The sequence below is a fragment of the Hirundo rustica genome, chromosome 36, assembly GCF_015227805.2.
Source record: "Hirundo rustica isolate bHirRus1 chromosome 36, bHirRus1.pri.v3, whole genome shotgun sequence".
Classification (NCBI taxonomy): Eukaryota; Metazoa; Chordata; class Aves; order Passeriformes; family Hirundinidae; genus Hirundo; species Hirundo rustica.
In genome coordinates, this window is record NC_053485.1 from 26420 (window position 1) to 46949 (window position 20530).

The 20530-nt window shown below is 63.7% G+C and overlaps 4 protein-coding genes across 9 annotated transcripts in view; 2 read left to right on the plus strand and 2 right to left on the minus strand.

Annotated features, from left to right (window-relative positions):
• Positions 1–949, plus strand: part of LOC120764713 (lysosomal alpha-mannosidase-like) — a 7640-nt gene extending 6691 nt beyond the window's left edge. The window contains exon 13 of the mRNA XM_040088733.1: positions 896–949. Within this exon, the coding sequence (XP_039944667.1) occupies positions 896–949 (54 nt within the window). The remainder of the gene's footprint in view (positions 1–895) is intronic.
• ILF3 (interleukin enhancer binding factor 3) lies at positions 895–13059 on the plus strand. 6 transcript variants are annotated; one of them, XM_040088767.2, is made up of 19 exons: positions 895–991; positions 1074–1300; positions 1509–1689; positions 2254–2401; positions 3758–3849; positions 4339–4434; positions 5326–5437; positions 5799–5896; positions 6876–6987; positions 7080–7208; positions 7903–8102; positions 8274–8444; positions 8563–8700; positions 8954–9130; positions 9615–9771; positions 10264–10317; positions 11563–11919; positions 12379–12507; positions 12606–13059. In XM_040088767.2, the coding sequence occupies exons 1-19, from the start codon at positions 989–991 to the stop codon at positions 12734–12736; spliced, it is 2712 nt and encodes a 903-aa protein (XP_039944701.1). In that variant the 5' UTR covers positions 895–988; the 3' UTR covers positions 12737–13059. The 6 variants fall into 6 exon arrangements, with proteins under 6 accessions (XP_039944701.1, XP_039944703.1, XP_039944702.1 ...); XM_040088769.2 differs by having other exon boundaries at positions 12379–12498; XM_040088768.2 differs by having other exon boundaries at positions 9618–9771.
• A 1767-nt stretch (positions 13060–14826) lies between these two features.
• On the minus strand, positions 14827–16751 carry LOC120764714 (beta-1,3-galactosyltransferase 2-like). The gene is made up of 2 exons (XM_040088734.1): positions 16659–16751; positions 14827–15831 (listed from the first exon to the last, which is right to left on the minus strand). Exons 1-2 carry the CDS (start codon positions 16749–16751, stop codon positions 14827–14829), a joined length of 1098 nt encoding a protein of 365 aa, XP_039944668.1.
• A 1142-nt stretch (positions 16752–17893) lies between these two features.
• Positions 17894–20338, minus strand: QTRT1 (queuine tRNA-ribosyltransferase catalytic subunit 1). The gene is made up of 10 exons (XM_040088766.2): positions 20105–20338; positions 19940–20008; positions 19667–19805; positions 19513–19591; positions 19319–19434; positions 18795–18933; positions 18631–18706; positions 18428–18537; positions 18262–18346; positions 17894–18180 (listed from the first exon to the last, which is right to left on the minus strand). Exons 1-10 carry the CDS (start codon positions 20336–20338, stop codon positions 18028–18030), a joined length of 1200 nt encoding a protein of 399 aa, XP_039944700.1. The 3' UTR covers positions 17894–18027.
• Between the last annotated feature and the right edge of the window lie 192 nt (positions 20339–20530).

Genomic DNA, 20530 nt, shown 5'->3' on the forward strand with positions numbered 1-20530 from the left:
TTCCTTGGAGTTACCAGGAGGCCGTTGGGGGTGGCGGGGCCGGCACTGAACGGGTCGGGGGCAGTGGGGGGAAATCAGGATTTGAGTGAATTCATTTTGCTGGGTGCAGTTGATGGCCCTGGCCGGAGCAGGTGCTGATCCTTGCCCTGTCCGTGTGGGAATGGCGAGGCAGTGCCCAGAGCGTCCCGGTCCTCTCTTCTGGGGAACAAAGCGCTGGAATTGGAACAAAAGGCTCCGCTGCCCCAGCTGGGGGGCGGTTCCCACAAAAAGGCAGGAATTTGGTGTCGCTTGGGCTGAGTCTGTTGAATTCCAGGACTTTCGAGCGCTGGCTTCCCACCTGGATTTGCTGGGCTTGTCCCGTTTTCCTCCTAATAAACTCAGGGAAGAGACTGCGCATCCTCTGGGCTCGTGCTGGTCCCAAGGAAAAGCCGGCTTTGGGGCTGTGCAATGGATCTGGGGTGAAAGCAGGGCTGTGGCAGAGGGAGCTGTGCTGGGAGCTTCCCGTGGGGATCCCAGCGGGATCTGTGGGTCGTGGATGTGGCAGACGGTTCTGCCGGGAGCTGCGTGTGAGCAGAGGGAAGCGGATCCCACCTGGTTCTTCCCTTGTTTAATTGATGCATTGTCCCAGGGCAGCTGCCCTGGTGTGGAGAAGGGAGTTCTGACTGCTTTGGAAAAGTCCCGTTCCTTGGGAAAAGCTCTTTGGAGTAAAAGGGAACGAGGGCTGGATGCTCTGTGCTCCTCCGTTGTCAGTGTGCAGGTCTCAGGGATATGAATCCTCGGGAGCAGAAAGCTTTGGCTAACGAGCTGGGATGTGTCTAATTGCTGTTCCTGCCTCCTGCTCCCGGGCTCCGGCAGCTCTGGCTGCCCCGGCTCACCCGCTCCCTGTCGCTTTCAGATCCCGGAACACCGCGGCGCTGCGACGCTCTGCTCGCCGGAAAAATCCAAGTGAACGCCTCGGAAACGTTCAGGCGGGACGCAGGGAACAAAGATGGTAAAGGCCGGGTGGATTCCGGGGCCCGGGGCGAGCGTCCGTGTCCCGGCGCTCCCTCAATGTTCCCGCCCTGCCCTTGCAGCGCCCGATGCGGATCTTTGTGAACGACGACCGGCACGTGATGGCCAAGCACTCGGCCGTGTACCCCACGCAGGAGGAGCTGGAGGCCGTGCAGAACATGGTTTCCCACACGGAGCGGGCGCTCAAAGCCGTCTCCGACTGGATTGACGAGCAGGAGAAGGTCAGCGGGGAGCAGCCGGAGACGGAGTCCATGGAGACGGCGGCCGAGGAGGAGGGCAAGGAAGGAGGGTGAGGAGCGGAGCCGTCCTGCTTTAGATCCCTGAAATCTGCTCATCTCCCTAAAAACCCGCTCGCTGGTGGCGGAAGAGTTGTCCTCCCTGGCTGGGGGCTGGAGGGGAGTTATCCAGGGCGGGGCTGAGGGCGCTGCTCCGGGGTCCGTCCCTGCGCTCGGGTGCGGGGAATTCCGCCCCTGTGACCCCGTCCCGTGTTTCCGCAGGGATCAGAAGGCCGCGGAGCAGCTGACGAGGACCCTGCGGGGCGTGATGCGCGTGGGGCTCGTGGCCAAAGGCCTCCTGCTGAAGGGCGACCTGGACCTGGAGCTGGTCCTGCTGTGCAAAGACAAACCCACGGCCAAGCTCCTGGAGAAAGTCGCCGATAACCTGGGAGTGCAGCTGGCGGTGAGGGAAATTCCCTTTGGGGTGGTTCTGCCTTGGAAAAGTCGTGTCCGGAGGCGGGTGCTGGCGTTCTTTGGGATTGCTAAATGGGCTTCTCCTCGTTAATCGTGGGATGGTTTGGGTTGGGAGGGACCTGGGGGCTCGTGCTGTTCCTGGGCAGGGGCACCTTCCACGGGCCGAGTTGCTCCAGACCCTGTCCAGCCTGGCCTTGGGCACTGCCAGGGATCCAGGGGCAGCCACAGCTGCTCTGGGAATTCCGTCCCAGCCCCTCCCTGCCCTCACAGGGAGAAATCTCTTCCCGAAATCCATCTAAATCCCCCCTTTTCCAGGGTGAAGCCATCCCCTGTGTCCTGTCCCTCCATCCCTTGTCCCCAGTCCCTCTCCAGCTCTCCTGGAGCCCCTTCAGGCCCTGCCAGGGTCTCCACGGTCTCCCCAGAGCATTCCCAGCTCTCCCAGCCTGGCTCCAGAGCGGAGGGGCTCCGGGATTACGAGGTCACGGCGCGGTTTGGGCTGTGAGCGCCTTCCCAGCCCGTCCCGTTCCAACCCCTCTCCGCGCCGGCGCCGCAGGCCATCACCGAGGACAAGTACGAGATCATCCAGTCGGTGGGAGACGCCGCCATCGTCATCAAGAACACCAAGGAGCCCCCGCTGAGCCTCACCATCCACCTGACGTCGCCCGTGGTCAGGGAGGAGCTGGAGAAGCAGCTGGCCGGAGGTACGGCCGGCCGGCGCCCGGCATCCCGCGGCTAACCACCGGGAAAGTGTTCTTCAGCTTCAGCCGGGGCCGCGGCAGCTCGTCCTGGCCCAGGCCAAACCAAATTCCTTCACTGCGCCAGCCTCGCTGAGATCCCGCTTGTGGGCAACGCGGGCCGAGCTTCCGAAGCTGAGGAGCACCTTTCACGCCGGATTTCGCTCTATTTTTTAAAATTTATTATTATTATTATTTTTTTTTTTTTTTTTAAGTATTATTATTGTTTTATCCTTTCTTTTGGTTCCACTTGGGCCTTTAGTTCACTAATTCATCATCTCGTTGTATTACTCGTGGTTTGTCCCCGGCCATGTCAGTGCAGTGACATGAGAATAGAAATCAGATTTGTTTAAGAAACCCCAAAAAACCAAACAAACAAACAAACAAACCCCTCTCAAAGGCTTCTTGTCCGAGGAGTTGCATGTCCATGAACCGGGATGTTCCGGGGTGTTCCCCCGGTGTGTGTTGCAGCAGAACACCGGGTGCTCGGGGCTCCTCCCGTGGCTCTTGCGGCACCTCAGGTTCAGAATTCCGGAAAGCGATGCAGAGTTTTGGATAAAGTTAGCTTCTGCAAATTCCCTTTGGAATCAGAATTCCAGCAGCTGCTGGTTGTCCGCTCCAATTCCGATGGGCTCCGTAGGGCCGGCGGTTCCCCCGCTCCGCACTAGCCTTATCTAAAACCCTGATCTCGAGCAATTTTGGGCGATTTCAGGCCTTTCCTCAGTTTTGCTGCAGCACAAACCGGGACCTCTTTGTGCTCTTGATTGTTGATCTCTGGTGTTGACCTCTGACCTCGTCTCCGAGCCTTCTAGTTTGTCGATTTTAGGGACGCTGGACCTTTGACCAACAGGACGTTCTCTGTCGCGGGCCGGGGCCGGGGCAGCCATCCTTCCGGGCGGAGGGTTCCCTGGATCCTCTCCGAGCCTCGCCCTTCCCTCCTCCCCACGCCCTGCGCTCCAGCTGCGGAGCCGGCGTCTCACCCCCCCCCAAATTTCCCCATCGCCGGCCTCGCCGCCGCCTCTTCATCCATCCAGGATTTATTTTCCGTGCCCCCCCGCCGAGCCTCGTGCCCGGCCTCCTCCTCCTCCTCCTCCTCCTCCTCCTCCTCCTCCTCCCGGTGCACGTTCCAGCCCGTCCCTCCCTGGGAACTGAGCTTCCCCTGCGTCCAGGCGAGGCCGCTGCCCCTTCCCTCCCGCTCCCAGCATCCCGGCAGGATTTTTTGGGAGCCTCAGCTGCCCGTTAGGATGCTGCCTCATCCCCCTCGGCCCGACAGAAGCCCCTTGGTCAAACCGTGCCTTGTCTTCTTATTCCATCCACGACTAGAAACGCTCTCAGTCACCGACTCCCCGGACGTTCTGGACAGGCAGAAATGCCTTGCTGCCTTGGCGTCTCTGCGCCACGCCAAGTGGTTCCAGGTTTGCATTTTGTTCTTATATTTATCTTTAAGTAGAAGCGTTGGTAAACTCTTTTAAGGGGCTGAGTGTTTTTTTTTCTGGAGTTGGAGTTTCAAAGCGGCCGCCGGCCGCTCGGAGGTGCCGGACCGCGGGCGCTGGAGTGACTTAGGAGCCTCTGTACGGAGCAGCTGCGGAGCTGCTGCTTTGTGTGAGGAGTAACATCCCGAGACCTCGGCCGGGACCTTGGCTGAGACCTTGCCCAGAACCTTGGCCAGAACCTTGGCCAACCCCTTAGCTAAGACCTTGGCCAACTCCTTGGCCAACTCCTTGGCTAAGGCCTTGGCCAACCCCTTGGCTAGGAGCTTGGCCAAGCCTTTGGCCGAGCCTCGGCCGGCGCGGCTCCGGGCCCCGGGCTCCGGCGCTGCCCTCGGCAGAGCAGCACCCGGAGGGAGCGTCGGCGGCGCGGGCGGGCGCTCGGTGAACCCCTCTCTGGTTTGGTTCCGCTTCCAGGCCAGGGCCAACGGGCTGAAGTCGTGCGTCATCGTGATCCGGGTGCTGCGCGACCTCTGCACTCGCATTCCCACCTGGGCCCCGCTCCGAGGATGGGTAATTCCCCCTTTTCCCCCGCCGGGAGGGTTGGCGGCGTTTCTCCCGGTCCGGCTCTGCTCTCTCCCGAGGTTCCGGGGCTCGTCCCCTTTCCCGGGGTGGGGATTGCTTTGGATGAACGGCTCCTCTGCGCTTAGAGACGCAAATCAAATGTGCAGATGGGTTCCTCAGTTGTCAGCTGCCCAGCTGTGAGCTGGCACTGGTGCCAGATGGGTAATGAGCCATCAGCCCACCTTGGCGCTGAATCGATTCATCAGGTATCGGCTCAGGTTGTTGCTGAATTGGTTTGTTAATTATTTAATCGCATTATTATCAAAACATTCTATCAGCTACCGAGTCACGTTGTCAGTGTTATCAGCTATCAAATTGCTTTATTGGTTGTCAAACCGCGTCATTATCATTATCAGATTGTTTTATGAGTTATCAAGTCACGTTATCATCAAATATAAAGTATGTTTAAAATATTTTTATTAATTTTCAAGTCTTGTTATCGAATAGTTTTATCAGTTACCAAACCACACTGTCCTCAAATACCGTCATCAGTTTTCTTTATCAATTAACAAACGGTTTTATCGCTTACCAAACAACTTTATCTTATCCAATCACATCATCAACTGTTTTTATTAATTACCAAATCACGTCGTTATCAAACTGTGTTATCCATCCATGACCTCCACGGCCTGGCTGCTCTCCTGCCGTGGGAACCGGGAGCTGCTCCCAGACGGATCCCTTCCCCGCAGTCCTTTCCTGGATCCCTTTTTGGGGATCCCTTTTTGGGGATCCCTTTTCCCGGAGCGTTTCCTGGGGTCCCCTCTCCAGCCCCCCGTGCCGGGGTTCCTCTCCGGGCTCCTCTCCCGTCTCCCTGCCCTCACTTCCCTCCTTCCCTTGCAGCCCCTGGAGCTGCTGTGTGAGAAGTCCATCGGGACGGCCAACCGGCCGATGGGCGCGGGCGAGGCGCTGCGCCGCGTGCTGGAGTGCCTGGCCTCGGGCATCGTCATGCCAGGTGAGCCCCGGGCAGGTGAGATCCGGGCCAGGTGAGCCCCGGGCAGGTGAGATCCGGGCCAGCTGAGCTCCGGCCGCCGCGTTCCCGCGGGAGCGGAGCCGGGAGGAGCGCGGGGGGGTGCCGGCGGTCGGGAGCCCCTCGATTCCCACGGGCACGCGGAGATTCCCGTCCCTCCCGTCCTCTGGAGCCACCTCAGCCCCCTAGAGAGAGATGCCAGCGGAATTTGGCTCCCGGGGAGCGCGATTCCCGCGGCCGATCCCACAGGAATCCCGGCAATCCGCGCCTCCGGAGCCGCCCCAGGGAATTTAGGGTAGAGGCCCGGGATAATTCTCTGCATATCTTCCTTGTTTCCTGCCTTCAGATGGTTCTGGTATTTATGACCCTTGTGAAAAAGAAGCCACTGATGCTATTGGGCATCTAGACAGACAACAAAGGGAAGATATCACACAGAGTGCTCAGGTATAGTGTGACCTCCATCCGGCCCTTCCCAACCCCCGGCTCGCTCCGCTCCCGGCTCCCTCGGCCAGCATAGAGTACACCCGTGGTCACTCAGTGCCGTGGTCACTCAGCGCCGTGGTCACTCAGTGCCACCGTCACTTGGTGCCACGGTCACTCAGCACAGGTCACTCAGTACCGTGGTCACTCACCACCGTGGTCACTCAGCATGGGCCTCTTGGTGCTGTGGTCACTCAATGCTGTGGTCCCTCGGTGCCATGGTCACTCAGCACTGGTCATTCAGCACCATGGTCGCTCAGCACGGGTCACTCAGTGCTGCGGTCACTTGGTACCATGGTCACTTGGTGCTGTGGTCACTCGGTGCTGTGGTCACTCGGTGCTGTGGTCACTCAGTGCTGTGGTCACTCAGCACTGGTCGCTCGGTACCATGGTCACTCGGTGCTGTGGTCACTCAGCACTGGTCACTCGGTACCATGGTCACTCGGTGCTGTGGTCACTCAGTGCTGTGGTCACTCGGTGCTGTGGTCACTCAGTGCTGTGGTCACTCAGCACTGGTCGCTCGGTGCTGCAGTCACTCAGTACCGTGGTCACTCAGCACTGGTCACTCGGTGCTGTGGTCACTCGGTGCTGCGGTCACTTGGTGCTGCGGTCACTCAGCACCGTGGTCACTCAGCACCGTGGTCACTCGGTGCCGTGGTCACTCGGTACCATGGTCACTCGGTGCCGTGGTCACTCGGTGCCAGGGTCACCCGGTGCCAGGGTCCCCCCACCAGGCCCCTCGTGAGCCCCGTAGTTTGGCCACCCAGAGCAAAGGATCAGGTGTCGAGCAGTGAATTGTCCCCGCGCCCCTTTTTGGGGTGAAGGCCCCCGAAGGCCTCGGTGCGGAGACCCCCTCTGAGGACGGACGGACGGGTCCGGGGGGCTGTGTGGGGCTGGGAGCGGGGCGCTCCGGCAGCCCCGGTGACCCCCGCTCCGTCCCCAGCACGCGCTGCGGCTCGCCGCCTTCGGCCAGCTCCACAAGGTGCTGGGCATGGATCCCCTGCCCTCCAAAATGCCCAAGAAACCAAAGAACGAGAACCCGGTGGATTATACGGGTACGTACCGGGAGGGCGCGGCCTCGCCTCCCGTCCCGAGGGTTTGGGTGGAAAACGGGGGATTTAGGGAGCGCTGGTGCTCGTTCCCGCAGTTCAGATCCCGCCCAGCACCACCTACGCCGTGACCCCCATGAAGCGGCCGATGGAGGAGGACGGGGAGGAGAAATCCCCCAGCAAAAAGAAAAAGAAGATTCAGAAAAAAGGTATTGAGTTAACAAGAGGTAGGTACGGCCTTGGGGGGGGAAACTGGGGGTTTCGGGGGGTACAGGGGGTGAGGATGGATAAAATAACTTAAAACCAGGAGATTTGTGCTGGGTGAAACTGAGACTGAGGAGGAAAAGATCAGGACTGGTCTGGAATGGGAAAAGATCAGTGGGGACTGGTCTGGAATTGGAAAAGATCAGTGGGAATTGGTCTGGAGTGGGAAAAGATCAGTGGGGACTGGTCTGGAATTGGAAAAGATCAGTGGGAATTGGTCTGGAGTGGGAAAAGATCAGTGGGGACTGGTCTGGAATGGGAAAAGATCAGTGGGAATTGGTCTGGAGTGGGAAAAGATCAGTGGGGACTGGTCTGGAATGGGAAAAGATCAGTGGGAATTGGTCTAAAGAGAAAAATGACCAGTTGGAACTTGTCTGAGATCATAAAATACTGGTCGGAACTGGTCTAAAAAGGGAAAAGGCCGGTCTGAACTGATCTGCAATTGGAAAACACTGGTGGGAACGGGTCTGGGATGGGAACAGACCCATGGGAACTGGTCTGGGGTTAGCAAATGCCCATCAGGACTGGCCTGAAGGGACAAAATGCCAGTTGGAACTGGCCTCAACCTAGGAAATAGCGGTGTGGAATCAGTTCTGCTCCTTCGAAGGAGCCTCCAAACGCGCGCAAACCCTCGGTGTCGGTTCTTCCCCTGAGCAGAGGAGAAGCTGGAGCCTCCGCAGGCCATGAACGCGCTGATGAAGCTGAACCAGCTCAAACCAGGCCTCCAGTACAAGCTGGTGTCCCAGACGGGCCCCGTGCACGCTCCCATCTTCACCATGTCCGTGGAGATCGACGGCAGCACCTTCGAGGCGTCGGGGCCCTCCAAGAAAACGGCGAAGCTGCACGTGGCCGTGAAGGTGAGCCTGGGAGTGGGAAGGGGAATGGGAAAACCGCCAGGTGGGAGCAGCTCCAGCTGCCTCAGCGTGCCCGGAGCTCCTGTGGGATTCGGGAATGCCGAGCACCGGGGAGCGTCGCCGAAGGCGGAGCGGTGCTGGGGCGCGGCTCCCGAGCTCCCTGCCGCCCTCCAGGTGCTGCAGGACATGGGTTTGCCCACCGGAGCCGAAGGCAAGGACTCCGGCAAGGGCGACGAGTCGGCGGAGGAGACGGAGACGAAGCCGGTGGTGGTGGCTCCTCCGCCCGTCGTGGAGACGGTGTCGACGCCCGCGGCGGCCTCGCCCCCCTCGGATCAGACCCCTGAGGTGGGTGGGGGCCGTGGCACCGTGCCCCCCGTGCCCGCCGTGGGGTTTGGGTCACTCCTGCCCGCAGCAGGAGGCAGAAGCGGCTGCCGGGGCTCACGCAGCCTCCCTGCGCCGGCAGAACGTGAAGCAGCAGGGACCAATCCTGACGAAGCACGGGAAGAACCCGGTGATGGAGCTGAACGAGAAGCGGCGCGGGCTCAAGTACGAGCTGATCTCGGAGACGGGCGGGAGCCACGACAAGCGCTTCGTCATGGAGGTGAGGGGGCACGGGGCCTCCTGCCCTTCCAGCAGCTCCAGTCCACGGCTCCTCACGTGGGAAGAGAGCTTGGAAAGCCGCCCCGTCCCCTTCCCGAGAGTTTAAACCCTCAAATCCAAGAGGTTCGGGTTGGGAGAAACCTTTCAAAGCTCATTAACAGCCCGTGACGCTTCCAGCTCCGGGGCTCCCTGTAGGTCTCCAGCCTTTTCCTGCCCTCTACTCAATTCAGTGTGCGGTTCCATCCCTTTCCAAGGTGGAGGTGGACGGGCAGAAGTTCCAAGGCGCCGGCTCGAACAAGAAGGTGGCCAAAGCCTACGCGGCGCTGGCCGCGCTGGAGAAGCTGTTCCCGGACGCTCCCGTTGCCATCGAGCAGAACAAGAAGAAAAGAGCCCCGGTTCCGGCCAGGGGAGGCCCCAAATTCCCAGTCAAAGTGAGTGGAATCCACAGCCCCACAGCTCTGGAGTGGGAAAAGATCAATGGGAACCAGGCCATGACCAGAAAATACGGATCAGGATTAGTCTAAAATGGGAAAAGACTGATTGGAATTGGTCTGGAATGGGAAAAGACCGATGGGAACCAGGCCATGACCAGAAAATCCGGATCAGGATTAGTCTAAAACGGGAAAAGACCAATGGGAACTGGTCTGGAATTAAAAAGACCTGGGGTCTAACTCTGGGGTGTAATTCACCGGCCACTGGCTCTGGGATACGATCCTTTTCTGGCAATGGGAGCAGAGCAAACAGCTTGGAAGCACGAAGCCCATGAGGTTCTGCAGCACGAGGCCTCGGGACCTGGGGGTGCCCGGATCCGGGATCCACCTCGGCGGTCCCGGGGCTCCGTTTCGGGAGGTTTTTCGGGAGATCCCTCATCCCAGCTCCCGGTGACGCCTCCCTCCCCTGTCCGTGTCCCCTCAGCAGCACAACCCGGGTTTCGGCATGGGAGGGGGCCCCATGCACAACGAGGCGCCCCCGCCCCCCAACATGCGGGGCCGCGGCCGGGGCGGGAACATGCGGGGCCGCGGGAGAGGCCGCGGCGGCTTCGGCGGCAACCACGGCGGCTACATGAACACAGGTGAGGGCCAGGGGCGCACCTGGGGGGCCCGGACCCCCCCCCAGCACCCCTGGGCGTCAGCCTCCCCCCCGGTGTCATATCCGTGGGATTCCAGAGCCCTCCCTGGGGGAATGACCCCCCCTGGCTTTGTGCCCATGGCTCCTGGAGATTCCAGAGCCCCCCAAATCCCTGTGAGGGAACAAATCCCCTCCTGGAGATTCCAGAGCCCTCCCTGGGGGAATGACCCCCCCCGGCATTGTGTCCATGGCTCCTGGAGCCCCCCAAATCCCTGTGAGGGAACAAATCCCCTCCTGGCTTTGCATCAATGGCTCCTGGATGTTCCAGAACCCTCCCTGGGATCTGACTTCCCCCTCTGCCATCGTGTCCACGTCACTTGGATTTCCCAGAGCCCTCTGTTGGGGAATGACACACACACCCCCCCCCCCCCCCGCCAAATTTGGGATATTTCACCCCTGGGATCTCTGTTTATTCCAACATTTTCTTCCTCTCCAGGCTCTGGGTACGGGAGCTATGGCTACGGAGGGAATTCCGCCACCGCTGGTTACAGTAAGTTCCCTTTTTCCACCCGAAATCCCAACCAGTGTCGTGCCAGGGGCTAAAAATTCCCAGGGAGATGGCTCAAAGGAGCAGAAGCTGTTTTTTGTGGAAGGCAGTCCTTGGTTTTTAAGGAAACCGAAGCGTTTCCATTGATTATTCCGTCTTTTTCTTACAAAATCCAAGACTTTTGGAAATCCCAGAGATTGGGTCAGAGCCCTCTGGGTCTTGGGAAGATTTTCCCACACGGATCTGGTGCAGCCCTGCCTTTTAAAGATGAGAAATTCCCTGATTTGCTGCAGTGCTTGGATTTGCCTGTGGAATTGTGCGTGCTGAAGGAATTCCTGGAGGCTAAGCCCTGGGAATTGTGCCTGTGCTCCCCATCCAATAAATACCCGGGCTCCCTCCCGGGCAGCTCCGGAGGGGCCGAGCCCCGCCGGGAGTGGCCGAACCTTGCCGGGAGTGGCCGAGCCCCGCCGGGAGTGGCCGAGCCCCGCCGGGAGTGGCCGAGCTGTACCGGGAATGGCCGAGCCCCGCCGGGAGTGGCCGAGCTGTACCGGGAATGGCCGAGCCCCGCCGGGAGGGGCCGAGCCCCGCCGGGAGGGGCCGAGCCGCTTCGGGGGCGGGGCTGAGCCGTGCCGGGAGTGGCCGAACCCTTCTGGGCGTGGCCGAACCCCGCCGGGAGTGGCCCCTTCTGTCTGTCCCCTCTCTCTGTCCCCTCTCCTCTGTCCCCTCTCTCTGTCCCCTCTCTCTGTCCCCTCCTTCTGTCCCCTCCCTCTGTCCCCTCTCTCTGTCCCTCCTCTCTGTCCCCTCTCCCTGTCCCCTCTCCCTGTCCCCTCTCTCTGTCCCCCTCTCCCTGTCCCCTCTCTCTGTCCCCTCTCTCTGTCCCCTCTCTCTGTCCCCTCTCTCTGTCCCCTCTCTCTGTCCCTCCTCTCTGTCCCCTCTCCCTGTCCCCTCTCCCTGTCCCCTCTCTCTGTCCCCTCTCCCTGTCCCCTCTCTCTGTCCCCTCTCTCTGTCCCCTCCTTCTGTCCCCTCCCTCTGTCCCCTCTCTCTGTCCCCTCTCCCTGTCCCCTCCTCTCTGTCCCCTCCCTCTGTCCCCTCTCTCTGTCCCCTCTCCCTGTCCCCTCTCTCTGTCCCTCCTCTCTGTCCCTCCTCTCTGTCCCTCCTCTCTGTCCCTCCTCTCTGTCCCCTCTCCCTGTCCCCTCTCCCTGTCCCCTCTCCCTGTCCCCTCTCTCTGACCCTCCTCTCTCTGCCCAGGCCAGTTCTACAGCAATGGCGGCCACAACAACTCTGGCGGCGGCGGCGGCGGCGGCGGCGGCTCCTCGGGCTACGGCTCCTACTACCAGGGCGGGGACGGGTACACGGCGCCCGCGCCGCCCAAGCACGGCGGCAAGAAGCAGCAGCACGGCGGCGGCGGCGGCCAGAAGGCCTCGTACGGCTCCGGCTACGGCGCCCACCAGGGCCAGCAGCCCTACGGGCAGGGCCAGTACGGCGGCTACGGCCCCGGGCAGGGCAAGCAGAAGGGCTACGGCCACGGCCAGGGCGGCTACTCCTACTCCAACTCCTACAACTCGCCCGGCGGCGGCTCCGACTACAACTACGAGAGTAAATACAGTGAGTGCGGGGCGGGTGGGAGCGCGAGGTGTGGGGACAGGCTCGAGGTTGGATTCGATCCCAAAGGGCTTCGGGATCAGAGCTGTCGCAGGGTTGTCCCCGTGTCCCTGGAGCAGCTGGAGGGGATCCTGTCCTGGGGGCAGCTCCAGGGGGATCCTCCCGCCCTCCCAGGAGCTGGGAATACGGGGAGGTTTGGGCTGGAAGGGGTTTGTGGCTGGGATGAGGCAGTGGCAGGGGACAGAGGGGACAGAGGGGCGGGTGCCCAGCCCTGGGCACATTCCTAGGGGATAACCCGTGGCTCACAGTGCCCCTGGCAGGGTCAGGCAAAGATCCCTCCGCGCCCAGATCCTCCTGGAATCCCGGGGCGCTGATGGGGGCTCGGCTCGGTCGATCCGGGCGCCCCGAGCGTGCCGGGGGTCCCCGCCCGCGTCCCCATCCCCTCTTCTCCCCCGTCCCCAGGTTACAGCGGCAACAGCGGCCGCGGCGGCGGCGGCAACAACTACTCCGGGGGCGGCTCCTACAACTCGGGCTCGCACGGGGGCTACGGCGGCTCCGGCGGCGGGGGCTCCTCGTACCAAGGTAAGGCAGGTCAGTATTGACACCCCGCGCCGCCTCCGGGCCCCGCTCCGGCTCCACCGCCCTGCTAATTCCTGCCCTTCCTCCTCCTCCTCCTCCTCGTCCCGCAGGCGGATACTCCTCCCAGTCCAACTACAACTCCCCGGGTTCCCAGAACTACAGCGGCCCCCCCAGCTCCTACCAGGCGTCCCAGGGCGGATACGGCAGGAACGAGCACAGCATGAGTTACCAGTACAGATAAACGCCCGCGCTCCCCCCGGGATCCTGCCGGATTTTATCCCCTTCTCCCCCCCAGCCCCGTTGCTCTGTGTCCCCTGGGCCTCTATTTAATGGGTCGTAGTTGCCACGACGACTTGGTCTAAATAGGATTATTATTATTATTATTTTTGTTTTTTGTTTTTTTGGTTTTTTGGTTTTTTTTCTCCTTGTTTTTGGTTTTAAATTTTTATTTTTTTGGGGGGGAAGTCGATCCAGTTCCGGAGCCTTTTCCCAGGCCCCGGCTAGGGGACGGGCCCTCGTTGTTCTGCTTTTGTGAAGTGCGTTAAAAAGGAGCTTTTTTCGGTATTTTCCTGGCTCTGGTGGTTTCAGTTTTTTTGGGGAAGGGGCCTGGGGTGGGCGGAGGTGGAAGGGAGGAATAAACCCCAAATTTGGGATGGTTCAGGCTCCCAGTACTGCACCTCCAAACTCCCACATTCGGAGGATCCTCAGGAAAAAACCCTTAATGCCGAATATTTGTCCCTGAAATCCCTTAAGTGCGGAATACTGGGGCTGAGCTGGAGCTGAGCTGGGGCTGAGCTGGGGCTGAACTGGGCTTGAACTGGGGCTGAACTGGGGCTGAGCTGGAGCTGAACTGGGGCCGAACTGGGGCTGAGCTGGGGCTGAGCTGGGGCTGAGCTGGAGCTGAACTGGGGCTGAACTGGAGCTGAGCTGGGGCTGAGCTGGGCTTGAACTGGGGCCGAACTGGAGCTGAACTGGGGCCAAACTGGGGCTGAACTGGGGCTGAACTGGAGCTGAACTGGGCTTGAACTGGGGCTGAGCTGGAGCTGAACTGGGGCTGAACTGGGGCTGAACTGGGCCCATTCTGGGGTTGAACTGGGGCTGAGCTGAACTGGGAGCGTTCTGGGGTTGAACTGGGGCTGAACTGGGACCATTCTGGGGTTGAACTGGGGCCTCACGGCTCCTTTGGATGGACCTCGTGCCGGTGGTTCCGGATCGCTCCGTGCCAGAGCCGGACCCTGGCAAACACCGGGAACGGTGCCTGGAGCAGGGCACGGGCCCCTCAAACACCGGGAACAGCAGCTGGAATGCGACACATCCTGGAAAACACCAGGAACGGCGCCTGGAATGGGGCACGGCCCCTCAAACACCGGGAACGCTGCCCAGAGCCAGGCACATTCCAGCACCGAGGCCCCTTCCCGACCCGGATCCCTGGGGACGGCGGCACCAGCACAGGCGAGAGGCTCCAGCCCTTTTATTAAAAACATCGGATATAAATTAACGCGGCGCCGCGGATCCCAGATCCCGGCGGATCCCGGCCCCGATCCGTCCTCGGTTACAAAGAACAGCTCAGCCGAGGGAGGGAGCGGCTGCTCCGGCACCGGATCCGGCGGCTCAGAGGGACGGGAGCGTCCACGGGGGCACCCTGGGGTGCAGCGGCTGCTCCGGAGCTGGGACCGGCACCGCCAGGGACTCCGGGAGCGCCCAGGGACACCAGTGGGTCCCAGGGACAGTCAGTGGGTCCCAGGGACACCAGTGGGTCCCAGTAACATCAGTGGATCCCAGGGACACCAGTGGATCCCAGGGACAGTCAGTGGATCCCAGGGACACCAGGAGATGATCCCAGGGACACCAGTGAGTCCCAGTAACAGTCAGTGGATTGCAGGGACACCAGTGGATCCCAGTAACACCAGTGGACCCCAGTGACACTGGGAGAACCCAGGGACAGCAGGAGGTCCCAGTGACACCAGTGGATCAGTGACAGTCAGTGACAGCAGAAAGTGACTCCAGTGAATCCCAGGGACACCAGTGGACCCCAGCAACAGTCAGTGACAGCAGGAGGTGACACCAGTGGATCCCAGTGACACCAGTGGATCCCAGGGACACTGGGAGATCCCAGGGACGCCAGTGGATCCCAGGGACAGTCAGTGACAGCAGAAGGTGACAGCAGTGGATCCCAGTGACGCTGGCAGACCCCGGTGACACCCAGTGACACCAGTGACACCGGCAGGCCCCGGTGACACCAGTGACACCCAGTGACACCAGTGACACCCAGTGACACCGGCAGGCCCCGGCGACACCAGCGACAGCGCAAGGCCACGCCGGCACGCCCCGCTAGCGGCACTCCACGGGCGCGTCGCGGAAGTGCGGCCACACCCGGAGCAGGTCCTGGGGGCTGTAGTGGTGCACCATGGCGAGGCGCGAGAAGCGGCACTTGTCGTAGCCCAGGCGGTACATGCTGAAGGCGCCGGGCGGCGGGTCGGTCACCGCCACGCCCAGCGCGTGCAGGCAGATGCCCACGAAGGCGTCCTCCATGTTGATGAGGGGCAGCGTCTGCGCCGCGCCGAAGACGCGCAGCGCCAGGTCCCCCGAGAGCACGTAGCCGGGCCCGCCGCAGTAGGGCGGGTAGGTGTCGTTGGGGTACACCTCGCGCGGCACGAACCACTTGTAGGCGCGGTTCCGCAGCGGCCCGGTCCCGCGGTACACGTATCCCGTCGCGAAATCCGTCCTGGGCGGCCGCAGCAGCCGCGCCAGGAACTCCAGGTTGAGGAAGACGTCGTGGTCGGCCTTCATCACGTAGGTGGCGTTGGGGCAGAAGCGGCTCACCCACTCCAGCCCCATCAGCGTCTTGAGCGTCAGGTTGTTGTAGGTGTCCAGGAAGTCCTGCTGCAGCAGGTCGCCGTGCAGCTCGTCCTCCTCGCGCAGCACGGGGCGCAGCTCGGCGTGGAACACGGGGTGCCGGCCCAGCAGGAAGAGGCGCAGCACGCTCAGCCCCGGCACGGCGCTCTCGTTGCCCCAGGTGCGGCGCACGGCGTCGCGCGCGGCCAGGTCCGCCGGGGACGTCACCACCAGCAGCACCAGGAACGGCGCCCGCTCCCGGCACTTGTCGGGGTGGTTGAGCAGAAGCGGTAGGGGTGTACGGGTACGGCGGCTGCAGCGGGTGCCGCGGGGGGCGCCGTTGGCGTTGCCGGGGCGCGGGTGGGGCGCTGGGGGCGGCCGCCGCGGTGGTGCCGCCAGGGAGAGGGCGGCGGGCGCTGCGAGTGCAGGGCCCAGCAGGGCCAGAGCCGCGGCAGCGGCAGCAGAGCAGGCGGCCAGCTCGGCGGGAGCTTCATGCTTGATCTGGGGGGTGGGAGAGGGGCTTGGGGTGGGCTGGGCACCGCGGAGGGCCGGCGCCGGGATCCCACCGGCACCGCAAGCCCTGCCAGCACCGGGATCCCACCGGCGCTGGGATTCAACCAGCACCGGGATCTCACCGGCACCGGGATCCCACCGGCGCTCCGATCCCACTGACTGTGCACCCCAAACCCACCCCGATCCCACTGACTGGGCACCCCGATCCCACCCCGATCCTGTTCACTGTGCACCCCAAACCCACCCCGATCCCACTGACTGGGCACCCCAATCGCACCCAGATCCCATTCACTGGACACCCCAAACCCACCCCGATCCCACCCCGATCCCGTTCACTGTGCACCCCAAACCCACCCCGATCCCACCCCCATCCCCTGGCCAGGCACCGCCCGGGGCTCCCCTGGGCGCCCAAACCCCCCCTGCCCCCCTTTGCTGGACCCCAGCCCCCAGCCCCCTGTGTCCGTGCCCCTCCCCACTGCAGGGTGCTCCCCCTCCCTCCCCCGTTCTGGAATCCCCCTCTCCCCCCCCAGCCCGGCTCCTGATAAGGCCCCAGACGTGATAAGGGCGGGAGGCGCTGCCGGGGGCCCTCCAGTTCCACCAGTCAGACCAGTCTGGGGGTCTCGGGGGAGCCCTGGGGGTCCTGGGGCTGACTCCAGCTCTGCCCAGTTCATCCCAGTTCACCCCTGGCTTTGCCACCCCGCCCTTCCCAGTCCCGCCAGTGGCTCCCAGTTCATTCCAGGTGCTGCTCCCAGCCCCGTGCAGTCACTCCCAGTCCCCCCAGCGCTTGGGAGGTGGCCAGAGTCGGTTGCTGTCACCTGGCTGCACCCCGGCGTGGGACAGACGGACAGACGGACAAAGGGCGCCCTGCTGGCGGCGATGAGGAGGAGCGGTGCCTGGAAACGTGGCATGGCTGCCCCCCAAACTGAACCCTGAACCTACCAGTGACTCCCAGTTAATGCCACGTGCTGCTCCCAGTGACTCCCAGTTAACCTCACGTGCTGCTCCCTGCTCCTCCCAGTGCGTTCCAGGGGCTCCCAGTGACTCCCAGTTAACCCCAGGTGCTGCTCCCAGCTCTCCCCAGCGTCTCCCAGTGTGTTGCTGTTATTCCTGGTGGCTCCCAGTCCTTCTCTGTGGCTCCCAGTAACTCCCAGCGTGTCCCAGTTGCTCTTGGTGGCTCCCAGTTAATTTCGGGCGCTACTCCCAGCCCTTCCCAGTGGCTCCCAGTGGTTCCCAGTAACTCCTATTTGTGTCCCGTTCATTCCCAGTGGCTCCCAGTGACTCCCAGTTAACTCCAAGTGCCTGTCCCAGCCCTTCCCAGTGCTCCCAGTTGTGTCCCGGTCACTCACAGTGGCTCCCAGTTAACTCCAGGTGCAGCTCCCAGCCCTTCCCAGTGCTCCCAGTTCCCCGCCTGTGGTGCCTCTGTGGCCACGGTGCCCGGCAGGGGCAGAAATGTGCGGGCACAGGTGACGCAGGTGCCACACCTGGGCCCGGGCCACGCCCCCCGGGCCACACCCAGCCCTCCTCAAACTTCCTCCTGTGGCCACACAGCTGCCACCAAACACGTGTCACCATGGACATGGGGTGTCACCATGGACATGGGGTGTCACCACGGACACGCAGGTGTCACCACGGACACGCAGGTGCCACCACAGACAGGTGACACCAGGGCCCCCAGGTGACACCACTGACCCCCAGGTGACGCTCTGGACCTGGGGGACCCTGGGGTCCGTGGGTCTGTCCGTGTCACCTCCCGCCACCTCCCAGCTGGGTGGGACAGAGGGACAAAGGTCAGCGTGGGAACGGGGGTGTCACTGCCGGGAACGGGAACGAGCACCAGGAACGTCACAGCAGCAATTCCCGTCCCGGGCCCCTCCCAGGCCGCGGGGATCCCCCGGAGCCCCACCCCATTCCTGAGTCCCCAGGACGTGTCCCCAGCCCCATTTCATGACCCCCAGCCCCATTTCAGCACCCCCCAGCCCCATTTGGAGCCACGGGAGCAGTTTCCCTTCCAGACTCTTTTATTTCCCCACCCCTTAAAAAACCCCTGAAACAGTAAAAAAATCACCAAAAAATGTATAAAAATGCGCAGTGAGGGGAACGAGGGTGGGGGCCCGGGAGCCGAGGGGGCTCCCCTGGGAATGGGGGTGGGCCTGGGGGTCCCGCAGGGATCCGGGGGGGCTCCCCTCAGTCCAGGGTGATCCCCACGGACTCCAGAGCCTCCCGTGCCCAGGGGGGCGGCCCCCCGCGCCCCCCGTACATGGTGGCCATGAACTCCCGCACGAACTCCGGGAAGCGCTGCCGCAGGATGCTCTCCCTCATGGAGCCCATCAGCTTCATCTGGGGCGGGGGTCCCGGGGGTTAGAGGGGTGGTGGGACCCCCAGAGCCCCCCCAGTTCCCCCCCCGAGCCCCCGCCCCACCTGGTAGGCGATGTTGTGCAGGGTGAGCAGGTGCAGCGCGGCCGTGTTGGAGCGGAGCAGCGCGTGCAGGTACGCCCGGGAATACCTGGGGAGGGAAAACGCGGGATCTGAGGGGTCAGCCCCGGCCCGGAGACCCCCGAGAGCCTCCCCAGAGCCCCCCGCCCACCTCTGGCACGTGGGGCAGCCGCAGTCGGCGTCGATGGGCCGGAAATCTTTGGCGAATTGGTGACTTTTCAGCTGCAGGGACCCCCAGGGCACCAGGGCGGATCCGAATCGCTGCGGGGGGGCCGGGGCGGGTTACGGGGGGGTGCCCCAAACCCCGGGGAGGGGTCGGGGGTCCCCAGATCCGGCCCCCCGGGCCCCCCTTACCGCCGTGCGGGTCGGGAACACGCAGTCGAACATGTCGCAGCCCAGCGCGACGCAAACCACCAGGTCGGTGGCGTAGCTGGGGGACGGTCGGGGGGTGACTCCGGGGGTCTCCCGCGGCCCCGGGGGGGCTCTGGGGGGCTCCGGGGGGACCCCCCCGCACTCACCCCACGCCCATCAGGTAGCGGGGTTTGTCCCGGGGCAGCAGCTCGGCGCTGAGCTTCACCGTGCGCCAGAACTGCGCCTTGTCCTCGCCCCCGCTCAGGCCCCCGATGGCGAATCCCGGCACGTCCCGCTGGGTCATGGCTGGGAAACGGGGACGGGAGAGACCCCCGGGACCCCCGGATCACCCCCGGATCACCCCTGGGACCCCTGGATCACCCCCGAGCCCCCCTGAGCACCCTGAGCCGTCTGGACCCCCCTGAACCTCCCTCAGCCCCAGTGTGGAACTGGGATCATCCTGCAGGGTCATGGCTGGGAAACGGGGATGGGAGAGCCCCCAGGACCCCCGGATCACCCCTGAGCCCCCCTGAGTCACCCCCAGGACCCCCAAATGATCCCCCTTGAACCCCCCAAATCATCCCCGAACCTCCCGGGACCGCCTGAGCTCCCTCAGGCCCCCCGGCGCCCCTCCCGGGCAGGGCTGAGGCAGAGGAGGGTGAGGAGGGTGAGGGTGCCGAGGAAGGCCCACCGTGGATGCAGCGCCGGCGCAGGGCGGGGTCCAGCCCCCCCTGCACGATGGCAAAGAGCAGCTGCTGCTCCGGGCGGGCGTGAGCGGCCACGCAGCGATCCAGCCACCGCACCGACCTGGGGGGCACGGACGGGGTCAGGGGGGCCTGGGGGGGTGTCTCAGGGGGGTCCTGGGGGTCTCAGGGGGGTCCCCACCTGTTCATGGCCTCCTCGACGCGCGGCCCCGTCGTGGTGCTGCTCACGACATCGTCCAACTGCATCACGATATCGGCCCCTGGGGGGTTTGGGGGGGGTGGTCAGGGGGGTTCGGGGGGGATCCCCCGACCCTGCCCATCTCCGCGGGGCTCACCCAGAGCGTTCTGGATCTCCATGGATTTCTCCGGGCTCAGCAGGATCTCCTCCCCGCCGTGGGGGGGCCGGAACCGAACCCCCTCCTCCGACACCTGGGACAGCTCCAGCAGGGAAACCATCTGGAAGCCCCCGCTGTCCTGGGGGACCCCGGAACCGCGGCTGAGGGGGGCACAGCGAGCCCAGGGACACCCCGGAACAGGGGGGACACACCGGGGGGCTCTCCCTCCCTCCTGGGGGTGTCCCCCTCCCGGATTTGGGGTCCCCCCCTCACCGTCAGCAGATTGTGCGGCCAATCCATGAATCCGTGCAGGCCCCCGGAGCGCCGGACCAGCTCGGCACCCTGCGGGCAGAGCGGAGAGCTCGGGAACGCTCAGGGAACGTGGGGACGGCGGGGTCGGAACCGCGGAGCCCCCCGGAGCCCCCCGGAGCCGCTCACCGGCCGCGTGCCCAGGTGGAAGGTGTTGCCGAGGCAGATGCGGCAGCCGAGCGCCGCGAGCTGCGCGGCCGTGAGCCCCTTGGCGGTGCCGCGGGTGCCCACGGGCATGAACACGGGGCAGGGCACGTTCCCGTGCGGCAGCCGCAGCTCCCCGGCCCGGGCGCGGCTCCGCCCGCACTCGGCCGCGATCCGCAGCACCGGCCCCGGCACCGGCCCCGCCGCGGGCGCCGCCATCTTCAAAGCACGTGACCGGAAGAGGCTGTGGCGGCGCCGGAAGTGACCGTTACCAGGGCAACGCGGCGGCCATGTTGGGCCTTGTGGGGCTGGGGAGCGGCCGCGCCCGGGGACGCCCAAAGCGCCCCCAGAGACCCCCCAAACACAGCAGGGACCCCTCCAAACCCACACGGGGCAGGGAGCGGAGCCAAC

What these genes read in the sequence shown, in the direction of transcription:
- ILF3 (XM_040088767.2), top strand. An exon ending in ACCTGGGAGTGCAGCTGGCG is followed by an intron (nt 1,690 to 2,253) that starts GTGAGGGAAATT and finishes CCGGCGCCGCAG; the next exon opens with GCCATCACCGAGGACAAGTA. An exon ending in GCCACGCCAAGTGGTTCCAG is followed by an intron (nt 3,850 to 4,338) that starts GTTTGCATTTTG and finishes TTCCGCTTCCAG; the next exon opens with GCCAGGGCCAACGGGCTGAA.
- LOC120764714 (XM_040088734.1), bottom strand. Translation starts at nt 16,751, where the DNA reads ATGCCACGTTTCCAGGCACCGCTCCTCCTCATCGCCGCCAGCAGGGCG. An exon ending in CCACGCCGGGGTGCAGCCAG is followed by an intron (nt 15,832 to 16,658) that starts GTGACAGCAACC and finishes CCCACCCCCCAG; the next exon opens with ATCAAGCATGAAGCTCCCGC.
- QTRT1 (XM_040088766.2), bottom strand. Translation starts at nt 20,338, where the DNA reads ATGGCGGCGCCCGCGGCGGGGCCGGTGCCGGGGCCGGTGCTGCGGATC. An exon ending in TCCACCTGGGCACGCGGCCG is followed by an intron (nt 20,009 to 20,104) that starts GTGAGCGGCTCC and finishes CTCTGCCCGCAG; the next exon opens with GGTGCCGAGCTGGTCCGGCG. An exon ending in GGCCGCACAATCTGCTGACG is followed by an intron (nt 19,806 to 19,939) that starts GTGAGGGGGGGA and finishes GGGGTCCCCCAG; the next exon opens with GACAGCGGGGGCTTCCAGAT.